Raw genomic sequence first — 17,330 nt, 5'->3', positions numbered from 1 at the left:
CCTTCTTTCTCCTATTCAATATACACACAAAATCCCATGATTGAATTTTCCCACATGACAAAAATCAAAGAGAAATTTGACTAAAGTGAATTGATGTAGCTCAGAGCTTTCATAGGAAGTCTCTTTTATTTCTTCACAAGATTATTTTAGCTTCCATTATGTTAATTTTTAATAGCTTACTTTATCTTCCATAGGAAGTCTCTTTTATTTAAATTCTTTAAATACATTACAAACACCTCTAACCAAGTTACAATTTCTTAGTGTACCTCAACAACAATGCAATGATCATTGCATAGTTTATTATTGAAAATGAACAAACAAAAGTAATTTTTAATAATTTGGAACGAGCTTAACCTTAACAGTGACATTCATTCGAAAAGACTATGAAAATAAAAATAAAAATAGAAAGTGGAGTAAGACTACACTAACCACTCAAAGCATCAGTCAACACTTTGAGTGTGTTGGTTAACTAATTCTATAGGAAAGATATTTATAATATTATAATCTAATTTGTATTACAATCTTTTTATCGAAATTTGTAATCTTATTTTCTTACTAAAATAGATACATGCATCTTATCTCTAAAAAACTCTTCCAAACCTTACAAATTTGTCTTTGAATGAAGGGTTCACTAATTTGACGCAAATGTCAACTACATTTTTTTTTTTTGAATGAAGACTTCACTAATTTGACACAAATGTTAACTTCAACATAGATTGACTTTCTTAAGAATTAATTTTCATCTTACTAGAGTGCTAACATAAGCCAACCCCCTCATCAATACATGGTTGAATAATTATAGGTAGCTTTCAACCCCAACATTCAAGACATCGCCATTTTTTCCTTTTAATTGAACTTTAAAATTTGCAACACATTTTATCATGGACCTTTTTTTAAAGGATGCATGACCCTTAACATTCTTAAAACAAAAGCTTCATTGAATCTTTTTAACACATAATTAATATCTTCTAAAATATTTCAACTAATTTTTCAAAAAATGAATGGAGATGTGGGTGGAGATTTTTTTAGGAATAAAAATCAACTCTAGATTTTTCCAAATTTTGCAACTATAATTAAGACTCATTTTTTGAGCATATGATCCACATTTTATGTATTTATAATTATCTACTAATTGTAACAAATGGACTTATAGTTAAAAGAAGAATTAGGTGAATGGGAGCAGAGACAAACATAAGATCAAAGATTTTTTTTTAATAGTAGAAATGGAAGAATGGGGTGATTAGAAATGTGAGAAATGTGATTAGCAAACGGAGAGGAAAGTGACAACAAAATGTAGTTAGTATTTGATTTATGTGAAACACACTATTTAATTAAAGTACGATCCAAGAAAAAGGGTTGAGAAAATAAAGTATGGTCCAAGAAATAGGGTAAGAAAAGCATGGACTAATACATTTGAGAGAGACAAAAGAATAATCAAAGAATTTAAGTTAGACTACACTAAAAGTGGCAATTTAGAATTTAAAAAATAAAATTTTAGATTAGAGCCTTTTAAGGTGGCAAACTAGATCCCATTCCATGATTGTAGATACAAATTTAATTACAATTTATAATAAGAATCATAACAATTAATTGAATATGTTAATAAAAAGTATATTTCCCAAAACTTGGTATTCAATTTTTAATGAACCGAATCACTCACATAAATTAGTTCAGATTTTCCACAACCTTAACTAAACATTCATCAAGGAAGAATCCACAATCTTACATGCTCCATTCTACTACATCACATAAGAAATTGACAATCTTACATCATCCATTATCTTCAGCTAACATATTCTTCTTTCACATGCTATAATTTTTTTACTAAAAATCAAACTTACATAAAAACACAATTCAAATTTTCCACAACCTTAAAAATAAAACTTCATCAAGGAAGAATATTCTCTTCAATTAATATATAAAAGTTAAGCTTGGTAAAAAATAGTCAACTTTAACTATTTTACACTTTTGATCTATGAATCAATCCTCGTATGTAATGTTTAAGCTGTTTGAATTTGTAGAATCCACCGTAAATACCAAATTGGTAGACGGAATTTTTTTTTAATTTATTCAATTTCCGCTCAAATTTTAAGAATTTGATCTTTATGGTCACTAATTTTAAACGGAACAAAATTTGCCTTTTACGGTCACTAATTTTAATCGGAACAGCCGCCGATTGAAGGTTCGCTCTAAAATGAATCGAAATATTATTCTTTGAGTTTTTTAAGTTGAATTAAATTTCAAAAATGGCAAATCATAAACAAGCCCAAAATCATTCAGAAATTCATAAAATTATAATAGGAAAAATCACTGAAATATCCGTTCTCTTCCATCGCTTATAAGGAATGCAAAGAAATACTCAACAGTACTATCACAATGTTATTCTTACATTGACCGGATATACACTACAAACAGAAAACTGTATCAATGTTTCTTTTTATATGCACAATGAGCAGACACTATTACATTGCCATCGTTGCACAAAACCTGAATTTACAGGTTACACACCACTTATTTTTCATCTTGCTGAATCAACTGTACTACATATAGACTAGGTTTCCCCTTTTACAAATCCATCCTATTCTCATCCATCAACCAGATATCTCGATGGATTTAACCTCTCGCTTCGGCTCCGGCTGTTTTGGCACAGTCACAGTCAACACTCCATTTTCCATGGCAGCTTTCACGTCTTCCAGCTTTGCATTATCAGGCAGCCGAAATCGTCGCAGAAATTTGCCGCGCGAGCGCTCCACTCGGTGATATTTTTCATTCTTTTGCTCCGCTTCTTTATTGCGTTCTCCACTAATCTGCAGGATCCGTCCGTCCTCTACTTCTATTTTCACCTCTTCCTTTTTCAGACCTGCCAAAAAATAACAAATTCAAACCCTGTCAGATCAATAACTACAAAAGGAACAAGGAAATTTCACATGAAACCGCCAAAATGCAAGATTGAAATTGCAACATATAATAAAGCCAGAATAATTTACTTACCTGGCAAATCGGCTTTAAAAATGTGCGCATCTGGAGTCTCCTTCCAATCGATTTGCGTATTTGCAACGGCCGCTGTTTCTCTTGCGAATCCCGAAGGAGCTACATCCCTGCTAATTGAATTAAAAGCCCCAAACGGATCCCACACATCAAGAGAAAATGGATCGAATACGCTGGATCTCTTACCAAAGCTAGGAATCAAAGACATGGTGAATATATTTTTCGCAAAAGCTAGAAAAGATTGATGAGAAAATTACACTGACGATCGATATTTGCTTCTGTGTATAATTAAAACTACGATGCGCAGGGCGTATTTATAACACACGGTGGAGAGGTCTAGAATTTTGGAGAGAAGCCTTACAGTTACCTTTCTCCGCTGGAGAGTTCCAGTTCTTTCCACACTCTTCTTTCTATGTTTTTTCCGACATAGAGCACCCCTGCCCTGCATATGACTAGGGGCTAAACTAAAAGTCCCCCTTTGAGATTGGGCTTATTCCGGTAAGATATTTTTTAATATGGATAATCTTCTGTCGTCTTTATAGAAATAATAAAATACTTTGGAAATAACTCTTCAGGGCTTCTAGGACCCCACATATATATTAGAATAATATATATAATTGTAAGGTAGCTCTTTTATTTTATTTTATTTTTTAGACTTGGTTTTATTCATTTTATAAATATATTGAAGTGTAATTTTAATTTTAATTATTAACTTAGTGTTAATAATTCTTAATTTGTTATTATAGATTAAAATTAGTTGTGCAATTTATGAATGAATAAAATCAAAGTTAATTTAGGAGAGGGTTGATCCCCTATTATATATAGATCTCACTTTGCTTAAATGAATTTTTCCTTTTAGGAAGGATTATATATGTAAGCTAGCTTTTTACATTTAAAATTGGTTTCTCATTTTGTTATCCAATCTTTTCAAAATATATAAATATATATAATTTAAGGGCAAGCCATGAGTCCTTTTTTTAAACTAGATAATGTACTCATTGTTAACCACACATTGCATCAACATTTGCATAAGAAGATGCCACGTGATGACTTATCTCTTATGTGTGATATTCTTTTTGGTTTCGTAAGCATTTAAACTTGTTTATTAACACTCAAGATTGATAATTTATCAAGCAACTTTTCGCATTTTCACTCTACAATTTATATTGATCTACCTAAATTGTCACTTAGCACCACCCATATTTAGATACACATGATTATTAACACTCAAGATTGATAATTTATCAAGCAAATTTTCACATTTTCACTCTACAATTTATATTTATCTACCTAAAATGTCTGTTAGCACCACCCATATTTAGATACATAAGTGTGCATATACAAAAGACGAAGGGAATGTAGGACAAAATTATGCTAGCATGTGCAGCCGCAAAGGATTTTATGTGCTAAGAGGAAGCAATTTTTTGGATAGGTTTGTAATAGTGAAATATCAATCAATAATAGATTTTTCATTTTGATAATCAATTACATTCTACATTGAAAGGTCAACCACTTAGCATCCAATATCAATTTAAAAAATCAAAGCATGTAATGTTCTCATTTAGCAAGCCTTGAGATGCCTATAATCAACGGTTTTTGTTTTATTCTACAACATAATATGCATAAGTTATGCTTATGTATGTCCACTAAGTGTTTAGTAATTTTGTAACATCACATTTTATTTATTTGATTTTCTAAATATTGATTATATATGTTTCATATATGTCGCATGCTAGTCTTAGATGATGTGTAGGAGATGTGATGATTTATGATGTTTATATATCTTGTTAACATGTTTGTTACATGAAATGCATTATTTTCATATTTTTTATTATGTTTAGACTACCTATGTAGTTAGAGATAATGTTCATCTACACGTTAGGCACATTGGTATAATATATATACTAGGATGTGTAAATGACAATATGATAAGATCCTTACAGTGACTCAATGTATTCTTTTTTTTATGCTGATGTATACATTAAAAATGTGAGATCCTTATTCATAAATGTTGTGAATGGAATCTAGACAATTCTACATATTTTGAGATGCATCTATTATGCTTTTATGATTGAATTATCATAGTATTTCATTTTTCTTCTATCTCTCTAGACATCTAGTGTGTAGATATGATTATTAAATCATCTTGACTTGTTGTATTTTCCCCTATGAATATACTTAAATTTTTGTAGACGGAAATTAGTATGTGTACATATCATTCTAGATGATTTTAGATCATCATATTTCTATGTTTTGATGATGGGCATTAGTATTGAGTTTTTCGAGATATTAATATGTTGCCTAATACATTATACCTCATCAAGCACTACTTATACATTTTTCACTCTAAGATCCCCATCCTCCTATATATTGGATTGTATATCATACTTAAAGGTGTTTCATGAGGATGAATCATTAAATTCTTTCCCTTGTGTTAATAAGCATATTTTATCAAAGTAACTAGGCACATCCAACTAGTATATGAAGTCCCGATAGTTGAGAATCCCCTCTAAAATTTGTAGTTCTCTCACCATTTGAAAGAATGTTGTATTGGGACTAACATCTGGAAGAAAATTCTTATGCTTTGAAAGAAACTTATTATCAAAAGTAACTTTTTAAAAATCACATTGGTAAAAAGAGCCAATCTATTAACTAAGTATTTAATTTGTTCATATATTATTAATAATTTAATGAAGCATTTTGTTCTTTATTTCAAGATTTACTTTCTTGTACATTAAACATAAAGAAGAAAATCCCACATAAATATCACAACTAGTGGTTTATTGATTGAGAAATTTGGCAAAGATACAAGATTTGTTGATTGGGAGATTTAGCAAAGTGCAATAGTAAAATCTACTATGCTAGAAGAATTCATTACTAACATAGAAATTTTATGAAGGAAAACATTAAAATGTTAACATTTTTTTTTTTCCTTAATAAAGAACTTATCAAGAAATTTGCATATTTTCAACAAATAGAAAGTTTATATTAAATAAAGAGATATTGTCACATTTATCATTCCTATATGTAAAACTTCAACAATAAAGTACAAGATAAGTTTAGAGGTAAAGATTTTGGACATTCATTTGGATTCCTTTTCTTTTCCAAGTGTATCAATGAGGAAAACATCATTAAGGTGACTTAACACCATATCAAAAATCTGGTGATTAGATCAAAATAATGCAATCACTAGATTGGTGTCTAAATGTCAAAGAGAAGGTGATGGAAAATGTCATTGTCCCTGTAAAAGGTGTAAGGGCTTAGACACTAGAAGACTCCTAATCAAAAGAACTAAGATACATTGTAGGGACAATGTTCACATTGAAGGGAGGTTCAAATATCATTCATTAGTAAGTTATTCATTATATTATTTTAACAATTGATATAAATATGAAATTACTTGATGATGAGATCATGATCATGGTTTGTTTATGTTCATCATTTTTATATAGGTCAATCTACCCAAGGAAATATGTGATATGGGTGACCACATCCCAAAGAATATGGTTTTGGAAGTGGAGGAACATGGAGATGCAAATATTGAAGTTGAAGATCATGATTCCATGGAAGTTGACAATCATGAGCTAGAAAACATATTTGAAGATGATGATATAAATACATTGATCCATGACACATTTGGTACTAATGCAACTGATGATGATGATGATGATGACGATGGCGTTGATGTCATCCATGATATACCTCTACTTGAGATAGAAAACATGACCCTTTATGAAGGCTTCCAAAGAACTCTTCTCTCTGTTGTATTGTTGTTGGTGAATGTGAAGGTTATGAATAGTTTATCCAACATAACAATGTCACGTATGCTAAGGTTATGTGTATGCGTGCATGCGTGCATGTGTGTGTGTGTCATTATTGTCAATAAAGGGTGAACATGTACCATTAATATTGTTTATATTAACAACTTATACTTTTTGTTGTGGATTGATAGGTGAGTTTTTGTTACCACCATCAAATATTCTCCCTCACTCATATTCATAATTATGTGTTTCTATGAAAGATATTCATTACATCCCCATTGTTCTACATTTACAATGATTATTTAGGTGTAGCAGCTTGGTACAATGGATGGAGTACCATGCACATAGTAGAAGTCAAGATCACGTTATTTGAATACTTGTTGATGGCTAGAAATTTATGGACATAGAGGAAAAGTGGCCACAATTCAAAGAATAACCTCAAAATCTTAGGTTTTCATTGCCAACAGACAGTGTCAATCCATATGGAGAGCTTAGATATGTTTAATTAGTATGGGTTGTTTTTGTTATCAGAAATAACCTTTCTCCATGGATGTTAATAAGGAGGGAGCACATTATGTTGGCAATGATTTTTCCAGGTATTTTATCATTTTATAGTTATCTACATGTAATATAAGTCTTGCAACAAAATGGTCATAATAACTATATAATGTTGTTGTCTTTGTTGTTCATTGAACTAGGTAAGTACCAAGTTAAAGATATGTATATATTGAGCTTCTTATTGATGAGTTGGTGGAGTTATAGAATGGTGTCACTATGTATGTCATCTCTAGATCAATAGGACAAAGACAATTTTAATTCCCTACAATGTTTGTATGGACAATATATGATGCCCTAGGGTTGACAAATTCTTGTGATATGTTATAGTCAATTCAAGTTGCACATGTGATAATTCTAATCATTAAAATTAGCCTATTTAATCTAGTTGTATCATTATTCTGTAAGTCTTCAAACAAAAAGAAAAATTTCATGTCCAATTTGTGGTCTAAAGATAAAATCTTATCATTCAAAAAGTTTAGGAAAATAGGTGTTTGATGAGTATAGAAACTTCCTCCACAAAATTCATAAGTATTGAACTACCAAAAAATATCTTTTCAATGGGAAATAAGAGACAACATGAAAGCCAAAAAGAATGACACCTCACCTATGGAAGTTGGAATACAATAGAATAAATCATCGAGTTAATGGCATTTCAATTGATAGTTTTTGTTTGAAATTTATATTATGATACTATATTTTCTTTACTAATGATGTAATTGACACTTCTGAATGTCTTCAATAAATTATTGAACACCTTCCAAAGGGACTAAAATTGTATCCCATATAATTTAGTAGGTTTCCCTATTACGAGGACCTACAAATCATGCATTTGTTTGATAAAATGCATATTGGAAAGAATATAAAAAAGACATTATGGAAAATATTGGATGGAAAGCATGACAAAGAAAACATTATGAAAACTTTTTGTGACATTCATGAATCCAATCATGCACAAAAAAATTTCATTCAATCAAATAACAATGGAGTTCAGATTAATATGAGTGCTTTTCCTTGGTTACTAATGGAGCAGCAAAGTGATGCCATAAATGAAGTCATACAAAAAACTTGATTTCTCACAGTATTTGTTACAAACATAAGCAATTTCATATCAAAGAAAGGTGATTTTGGGTCAAGGATGAAAATGCATGATCAACAGAGCCTTCATCTAGGTAAATTTATGAAACATATAATCAAAATTTATATAATTTAACATTCATAATTTTCAAAATATTGTATAAATACATCTAAATTATCATTTAATTTTATAATTGGTATTATAGCAATTATATAATTAGAAAGTAGGTCCGAGTTTCAAAAAAAAATTCTTTATTTTTTATTGTCGTAATAATGTTGATCATCAAGACAACAATCTTACAAAATGTTTTATTCACCTAAGTACACAACTGTAAACATGAATTATACATAGTTATAAGGGTAGATTCCACCTTATGTAACAAAATAACCAGTTGCAAACTCCATTATAGAAGAAATCATTACCAAAAATAAATAAGAGTTGTAGTTCAACATAGTTCCTACCATACCTGGTAGGACAATTATGCTGGTGTTAAAATATTTGTAAAATAAATTGTTGGAGGCTTGTTTTTTAAATCTATAAAATTTATAAAAAAGGAATTATGGTGTTTGCCTTTAAATTCAATGATTTCAGTAAAAAAAAATATTCATAATCATTTCAAACATATCTTTTGACACATTGTCAATATTGTAGTAAAAGGTCAATTATATCAATATCTTGGCAGTCAAAGTGGTGATGCAAAATTTGAGCTGGTTTAGCAATAAAAGGTTTAGTTGTGATCTTTAATCATGATTACAAGTGACTAGCTACAACAAAAATATGAGTTTACGAGGTGAGCGCACCAAGATGGTGTACAAAAAGTGAGGTATAAGTGGACACCTTTTTTTTGAAATTAGGTAAACTTTAACTTGGACTAGACATTTGAGGGTCATCCACTAAAAATGACAAGATGTGTAACACATAAATTTTAGTATTATAAATCTCCTTTCTAAACTACTAGAGCTTTTATAAAATGGATAAGATTAGGTGGGTCAAACCCTACGCACACAAAAAATTGTTCCTAATTTTTTAAGAAAATATAGCATAGTTTTCTTCGTGTGTAGCACAAAAGACATAGTTATATTTAGTATTTTGCATGTCCCTTTAGTAGGATGATAGTTAAGAGTCATATCTAGAAGTTGTGTATTTTTTTGTAATTTTATAATGAGTATTTTTTTATGAATTATTGAACAAACTACATCCTAAAATTTTGGTGCATACTCATGTGTTTGGTATAACTTGCATCAAAATAATTGAAAATGGAAATTTTTTTTTTTAAATGTGTAAATAATCAAGTGTAGAACAATAATATGTAATTTTTTTTAATTTGGTTAATTATATATCAAAAGTTATTAAAAGAAGGTACACATATGTCTATGAGGAATGTCAAGGCATTGGTAAAAGTAATTAAAGTTTACAATGTTAATATTGTCCAAAAATAGAAAAAAAAAATATATGGTTAGAAAGCTAAGAAGACATGTAAAATTATGGTTGTGATTTTAGAGATACCCACTTCATCATTAGCATACCTGATAAAGATAAAGTCGAAAATTCATCTTAGAAGATGAAAAAATGTCTGAAGGAAAAAAAATGGAGGGACAACAGTCTCCCATGCCTTTGGGTCGTTTCCTTAGGCTATCATTGAGCCATAACTCAGTTGTCTTTTTTGGATTCAAATAACTTGATTGGATTTTGAAAATAAAAGTACATTCAAAACCTGATCGAGTTTTGTGAAACTCAATTAGGTTATCTCATTGTCTCACTCCCCTATCCCCTTCTCTCTCTTTTATGTCATATCCCCTAATCCTTCTCTCCATCCCATCGTCCTATCCCATATCCACTTCTCTCTCTCTCACTCCCCTCCTTCTCTCTCTCTCTCTCTCTCTCTCTCTCTCTCTCTCTCTCTCTCTCTCTCTCTCTCTCTCTCCCTCTTCACATCCCTTCTCTCTAATTCTCTCCATCACTCCCTCCTTCAATCAACATAGCCTGATCAGTTTTTACAAAACCCAATCAGGTTATTGGTCCATATGGATAATGTAGTCAAAACTCAATAACCTAATCAGTTTATTAAAAACTATAAATAAAACATGTCAATGGCTATTATGTTGTTTAAGTGCAATCCACCAAATTCTACTATTGTTTCACATGAAATTCTATACCAAGTATGCAAGTATACAATTTTTGTGCTTTGAAATGCTAAATTCGATATTTTTCATGTGCTAACATCTTTTTTTTTTTTAGTATTTTGTGATTGAGCATAAAATAATCATGTAATTATTTTTAGTTTTGTATTTTATTGTGCATTTTATTCATGCTATTTTTTGTATGGTAATTTTCATCTACAATCATGGGAAAGAACAAGAGAGGAACGATTGAAAAATGAGAGGTAGCAAAGGCAAAAACAAGAGAGTGTATAAGGAGATTATGTGAAGGTACATCATAAAATGCCTCCAATGTAAGTGATTCAAATCTACCTATTGATATTGATGTCACAAACACACCTAATTTGACAAATGAAAATGTTCAACGTACCCCAACTGAAATGATTATGACAAATACGCTTACCTCACCTAATGTCCCTAATGCGACATCTCAAGTTAAAATGATAAATGCACATAATGTAATTAATGAAAATATAGAGCATGCACGTACATCAACATCTCCTAGAATAATTCATAGAAAACCAAAGTTTCTAATTGACATTGATGAAAATATTTTGAAGCCAATGCATGATAAAATGTTAGAAAGAAATTGTAGGAGAATTGTTCAAAAGATTTGGAATATGTGCTACACGATCGCATTGTCTAGGCCTTCAACAATCTATCTCAATTTTTAGAGATTTAACTTTTTTTGAATTTGGCATCCCTATCTCGCTTAATGCCAAAATTTGTAATGTTACTTAGTTGAAATGAGAAAGGTGGTGTATATTTCAAACCGTAGGTCCTATGATCGAATCATATGCTTCGTTAGCTCTAGTTGGTCAATTTTAGGCTAAGACCAACCTCATTTTAGCCACAACATCTATTTGATGGTATCAATCACATAGAATAGAAGCATCCCTAAGGATCTCTAAGAACCATCAGGCTGTAATTTTTAATCGGCCATTTCTCTTAGCTTGTGTGATGTATTGATAAAATGTTAGGTGCTATAGGATTGCATTGTCTAGGCCTACAATAACCTATCTAATGTTTTAAAGATTCAACTTTGATTGGATTTGGCATCCCTATCTCACCTAATGCCAAAAGTTGCAATGTTTCTCAGTTCAAGTGAGCAAGGTTGTGCATATTTCAAACTGTTGATCCTAGGATTGAATCATTTTCTCTATTAGCTTTGGTTGGTTAGGTTTAGGCTAGGACCAACCTTATTTCAGCCATAATGTCCCTCCAATAGTATCAACCACACTGAACGAAAGCATCTCTAAGGGTCTCTAAGAACAACTAGGTATGATCTTGGATTGGGCATTTCCTCAAGCTAGTACGAGGTATTCAAAAATTGTTAGGTGCTACAAGATCATGTTGTCTAGATCTACAACAACTTATCTCAATTTTAGAGATTCAATTTTTTTTGGATGTGGCATCCCTATCTCACCTAATGCCAAAAGTTGCAATGTTACTCAATTCAAATGAGCAAGGTTTTGTATATTTCAAACCATAGGTCCTAGAATCAAATCATCTACTCTATTCGCTCTAGATGGTCCAATCTAGGCTAGGACAAACATCATTTTTGTTAGTGTAAGTAATTATTATCACACTTTACTTAATTTTACTTAGGATAAGTGCATTATTTTGTTATTTATTAGTTAGAGACCTAGGAGTATGCATACTCATATGAGTTGTCATGTTGACAATACAAGAGTTAGCAACTCTAATTTAAGACATGGTGTCTACAACACTAGAGTTTGCATAATCAACTGAGTTGTCATATAGACAACACAATTGTTTGCACTCTAATTAAGCACATGGTGTCTACAACATAATTTTACATGACACACCTATGTAAGCTTATCCTCTCATCATCACACTAACTCCTGTGCTCAATGGAGGATAATCCACTCTTGGTGGACATATGCTTAGTTGTGAGGCTTATCATTTTGCTAACTCCTAGTCATTCTAGAGGCCTTTATATACAAGCACTTCCAGCATATTTGAACAACAATAACATCAATTGAATTTTATATTGTTATTCTAATCATACTCTATTGGTCTATTTTGTGCTAGTTGTTGAGCTTCTTGATCTTGGGTGATTTTTCGTAACAAAAATTCTTACATGGTATCAAAGCTATAGGAGTGTCATATCGTAGTCATTGGAGACCATTCTTGCTTCACCTCTTAGAGGACCACCATTTAGATCTAGAGTATATGTAGCTATTGGGAGTGTCTAGAGCCAAAGTAGACCTCACCATTGCATCTGGAGCATCGATTTGAAGAATTTTGACTATAAATTTGCCTATGTTGGGAATAGTCAAAATTGAGGTAAATTTGTTTTGTAAACCAGCCTCAAAGGCTTGATTTGCAGAATTTGGTATGATCTATTAGATCTACAATTTTATTATTTCAGATCTATCATTTTATTTTCTCTGCATTTATTATTTTTTTAAGATTATATTTTTAGAAAAAAAAATTTGGTGTATCAGGCCTGCAGAGAATTTTTTTTGCAGGAAACCAGGTGATCAAATCCTAGCTCCTGCAATTGGAATTTCATCATAATCTAGTGACATATTCTATCAATTCCAGTGTTCATTACATAACTAGTGGCCTTTCGAAATTCTTGGCCGGCATCTCTAAACATTTCGGCGACAAACTACATCCACCTGACGACTTCCATTTGTTTGATACATTGTGGACTTGGTTTTTTAAAAAGTTTTTTATTTGAATCGAGGTGTATGTGGGATAAAACCCACACTACCCTGCCAGACTTTCTACTTGTCAGCAGCCCGTAACCCAACCGCCAACTTTGATTTCACTGCTGACAATTGCAGTCAAACCTCTCATTGGCCTTCTTCCTAGCTCCCGCTATGGCTTCGTCAGCCCTTAGAAAATTCCTCACTAGCCATTATCCTTCAAACTCTAACAACAACCCTCACTCTGTGATTTGTGGTGACTAAGCGCCTTGCTATGCCATAGCACTGTTAGCCACTAGCTCACCCTATCGATTCATGAGCCACGTTAGCACTCCACATTGTAGTCTATACAATACCATACACTACCACATGGCCCTATCCTTATGACAATTAGCAATACATACTACCACATCAGCCATGCAGACTATTTTTGATGATGTCAGTCAGTCACTATCTTAAATTTGACGATCATTTGACCATCATCAGTAGGCCAATTGTACTGCCATGATGGCCATTTGAATATCAAATTTAACCTTATAGTTTGTTGATCAGACCCCTCTCCAAATTCAATTTTGATTTGACAGTTTGACTTTGGGAGGCCATATCTCAATTATCCGAACTTCAAATCAGGTGCAATTTTTTCAATTTTGGCTAGAATTTCCTTAATTTTTTAGTTTTGCTATTATTTTCTACTTTTGGTTTAGAATTTTTCAAAAATTTCATTTTTTGTTGATTTTACCTATCTAATCCTACATTTTGCAAATTCAATTGCTCCATACTGGATCATCTGAACACATTGTCAGGTGTTTTTTTTTTTGAAAGTGAATAATTTTTTGTCTACTTTCTAGATCTACAATTAGATTATAGGCATGTGTGGACAAAAAAACCACTTTAAAAAATAGGTCGTTTCTTTGCATTGTATTGCTTCAAAATTGTTGTATTCTGAGCTACATTGTAAAGTTCCAGATTTGAACTACAAGAGGAGATTGTAAACAACAAAATTAGAAGTCCACTCTTGTCCATTTTGGCACATGGCCTATTATAATTGCACTAAGTATAAAGTGCCAAAATCATACATTGGGGGGTTGATTGATTACTTTTGCATTTTGGGGGGTGCATACATTTATTGATCTCATGAAGTTTTGTTTCACATGTTAGTTTGGTATAAGTCTGAGGTTGACAAAAAGAAACTATCACAAATGGAGTTCTTTAATCATTGATCAATTAAGAAGAGAGCATAAGGAAGTATTTCCTTATCTATGTTCCAAAGAACTGCCCTCTTCCACTGATCTACCACCTGTTAAAATAATTTTAGATGCCATTTTTTTCAATATCAATGCTTATTGCCTTGATGTAATTGGAAAGGAAATTGAACCTTATGATATTTGGATGGCTCTTTGGAAAGCATATGGAGATCCAACAATTTCTCCATTTTTAGAGGACATTCTACCCCCATTCACTCCAGATGAGATCCTACCTCTTGATGCTCCTATTGCTTCTACTGGTCAAGTTTTAGCCACATATGCTTGTGATTCAGTGTAGCAGAATATACCATGTCTTCATATTTTAGCTTCATGGGATGACTTCCTTCTAGACATTGCAAGGTTATTTGTGGAGTCTTACATTGAAGATGTAGGAGACATCATCAATGAAATTCATCTTCTCTTTGTTGAGGAGACTTCTTCACTTCTTGCGAGAGAACACTTTGACCCTCAACCACTTGAGCTTTCTTTCAAGACTAACTTGATTGTGGACATTTTTTTACAGCAATTGGAGGAGAACTCTTTCACTTTAGAATAGACATATTAGTCTTTAGAGATTACATTCCAATTTCCTTAGAAATCATATTTTCTAAGGATTCTTCCTACTAGTTGGGGAGCATTCTCTACTACACCTATGGCACCATTTCTTCCTACAAGGAGGAACATCATTCAGCTTTCATGGTGCAGCTTCTTTAATCATCAAGGAGCTTCTATCATTGGTGTGCATACATCATTGAGGGGAGGCAACATTACTTCTCTTCCTACATCTTCCTATCAAGATGCTTCATTGTCTTTGGTGGTTGATTAAGTTTCACACATGGACATGTTACCTTGTTTTCCACCTTATTTTGGGCATTCACCAAATTGGTTCATGGCATCTACATTCATCAAGGACTTGTTGACATATGAGTAGACTTCAAAGGCAGCATCCACAACATACTACATATGGATCCCTCTTTCATCTTCCTATCCATAGTGGGAATCATACTTACACCTATACTTGGTGTATCTTCTTCCTAAAGGGAGAAATTTTGTTTTTCGACATTGAATTTTCTTTTGTCTTCAAGCACTTATCATTACAAGATCCTTCACTAAGGGGGGAATTTCATGGAGGGATTCTCTATTGCATATGCATGATGCATGTCATAATGGGGGGGTCTTGATTACTCCATCCATACATAGATCTTTCTTTATTGTACTTATCTCTCTTTTTGGGGGAGGGTTTTTCCCATGAGGTTTTCCCTCTTTCTCTCTTTTTAGAGAGATTGCATTGCATTTTGTACTTGGGTACCTAACATGGCCTAGTAGTCAGGACCCATTATGCATTTTATCATAGCTTTTGTGAGCTTAAGTGCATTCCCCTAAGTTGCACTTAAGGGTGGGTGTTAGTGTAAGTAATTATTATTACAGTTAAGTTTACTTAGGAAAAATACATTATTTTATTATTTATTAGTTAGACACCTAGGAGTATGTGTAGTCATATGAGTTTTCATGTTGACAACACAAGAGTTAGAAACTCTAATTTTGCACATGGTGTCTACAACATTAGAGTTTGCATAATCAACTAAGTTGTCATGTAGACAACACAATTGTTCACAATCTAATTAAGAACATGGTGACTACAGCATAATTTTATGTGACACACCTATGTAAGCTTATACTCTCATCATCACACTAACTTCTGTGCTCAATGGAGAATAATCCACTCTTGGTGGACATGTGCTTAGTTGTGAGGCTTATCATTTTTATAACTCCTAGTCATTCTAGAAGCCTTTATATATAGGCACTTCTAGTATATTTGAACAACAACAACATCAATTATTGAATTTCATATTTCTATTCTGATCATACTCTATTGATCTATTTTGTGCTAGTTGTTGAGCTTCTTGGTCTTGGGTGATTTTTCCCTAAGGCAAATTCTTCATGATATCATAGCTATACCAAATTCTTATATTTTTAGCTACAACATCCCTTCGATGGTATTGACCATACTAAACAGAAGTCTCCCTAAGGGTTTCCAAGCACCATTGGGTTACGATCTTTGATTGGGCATTTATCTGAGATCATGTGAGGTATTGACAAATTGTTAGGTGCTATAGGATCACATTCTCTAGGCCTACAACAACCTATCTCTATTTTTAGAGATTCAAATTTGTCTGGATTTGGAATCCCTATCTTGCCTAATGTCAAAAGTTGTTTTTTTTCTCAGTTGAACTAAGAAAGGTTGTGTATATTTCAAATTGTTGGTCTTAGGATCATATCATCTACTCTATTAGCTCTAGTTAGGTAGGACCATTCTCATTTCAACCACAATATCCCTTTGATGATATCAACCATGCTGAATGGAAGTGTCTCTAAGCACCATCAGGTTACGATATCTAATTGGGCATTTATTTAAGCTCGTGCAAGGTGTTGATGAACTATTAGGTGCTATAGGATTGCATTTCCTAGGCCTAAAACAACCTATCTCATTTTTAAGAGATTACATAAAACTAAGTGACATATGAGCTGGATTACATGTTATAATGAATTTTATAAACATGTTACAATTTCTATATAAAATAATGAGCGTTCATGTGTTTGATTAATTGCAATAAAGTAAGATGAAATACAAGTTTGTATGCACACATTGAACAAGTTGGATGGAAATCCAAGTTTAATGTATATCAAAGTGAGCAATACATTGTGCCATATCAATCATATAGTTACAAAAAGATGTTATGTCTCATCAGTACAATACAAAAGTTGAATACCCAACAAATGTCAAATGTGCACAAACAAATCTCAAATATATATAACACAAAACTTGAATATATGCCAATGTCATGTGATGGCCACAAATACATATG

At 32.1% G+C, this 17,330-nt stretch overlaps 1 protein-coding gene across 1 annotated transcript; it reads right to left on the bottom strand.

The window, feature by feature from the left end:
* Window positions 1–2,369: 2,369 nt before the first annotated feature.
* Window positions 2,370–3,274, bottom strand: LOC149557398 (17.8 kDa class I heat shock protein-like). Its single transcript, XM_089832054.1, has 2 exons — window positions 2,992–3,274; window positions 2,370–2,860 (listed from the first exon to the last, which is right to left on the bottom strand). The coding sequence occupies exons 1-2, from the start codon at window positions 3,194–3,196 to the stop codon at window positions 2,592–2,594; spliced, it is 474 nt and encodes a 157-aa protein (XP_089688180.1). The 5' UTR covers window positions 3,197–3,274; the 3' UTR covers window positions 2,370–2,591.
* Between the last annotated feature and the right edge of the window lie 14,056 nt (window positions 3,275–17,330).

The sequence above is a fragment of the Cupressus sempervirens genome, chromosome 5 (genome assembly GCF_028749045.1).
Source record: "Cupressus sempervirens isolate cs-2001-9-10 chromosome 5, ASM2874904v1, whole genome shotgun sequence".
Lineage (NCBI taxonomy): Eukaryota > Viridiplantae > Streptophyta > Pinopsida > Cupressales > Cupressaceae > Cupressus > Cupressus sempervirens.
Note: the sequence above shows the minus strand (reverse complement) of the source record. Positions and strands in the feature narration are given on the sequence as shown.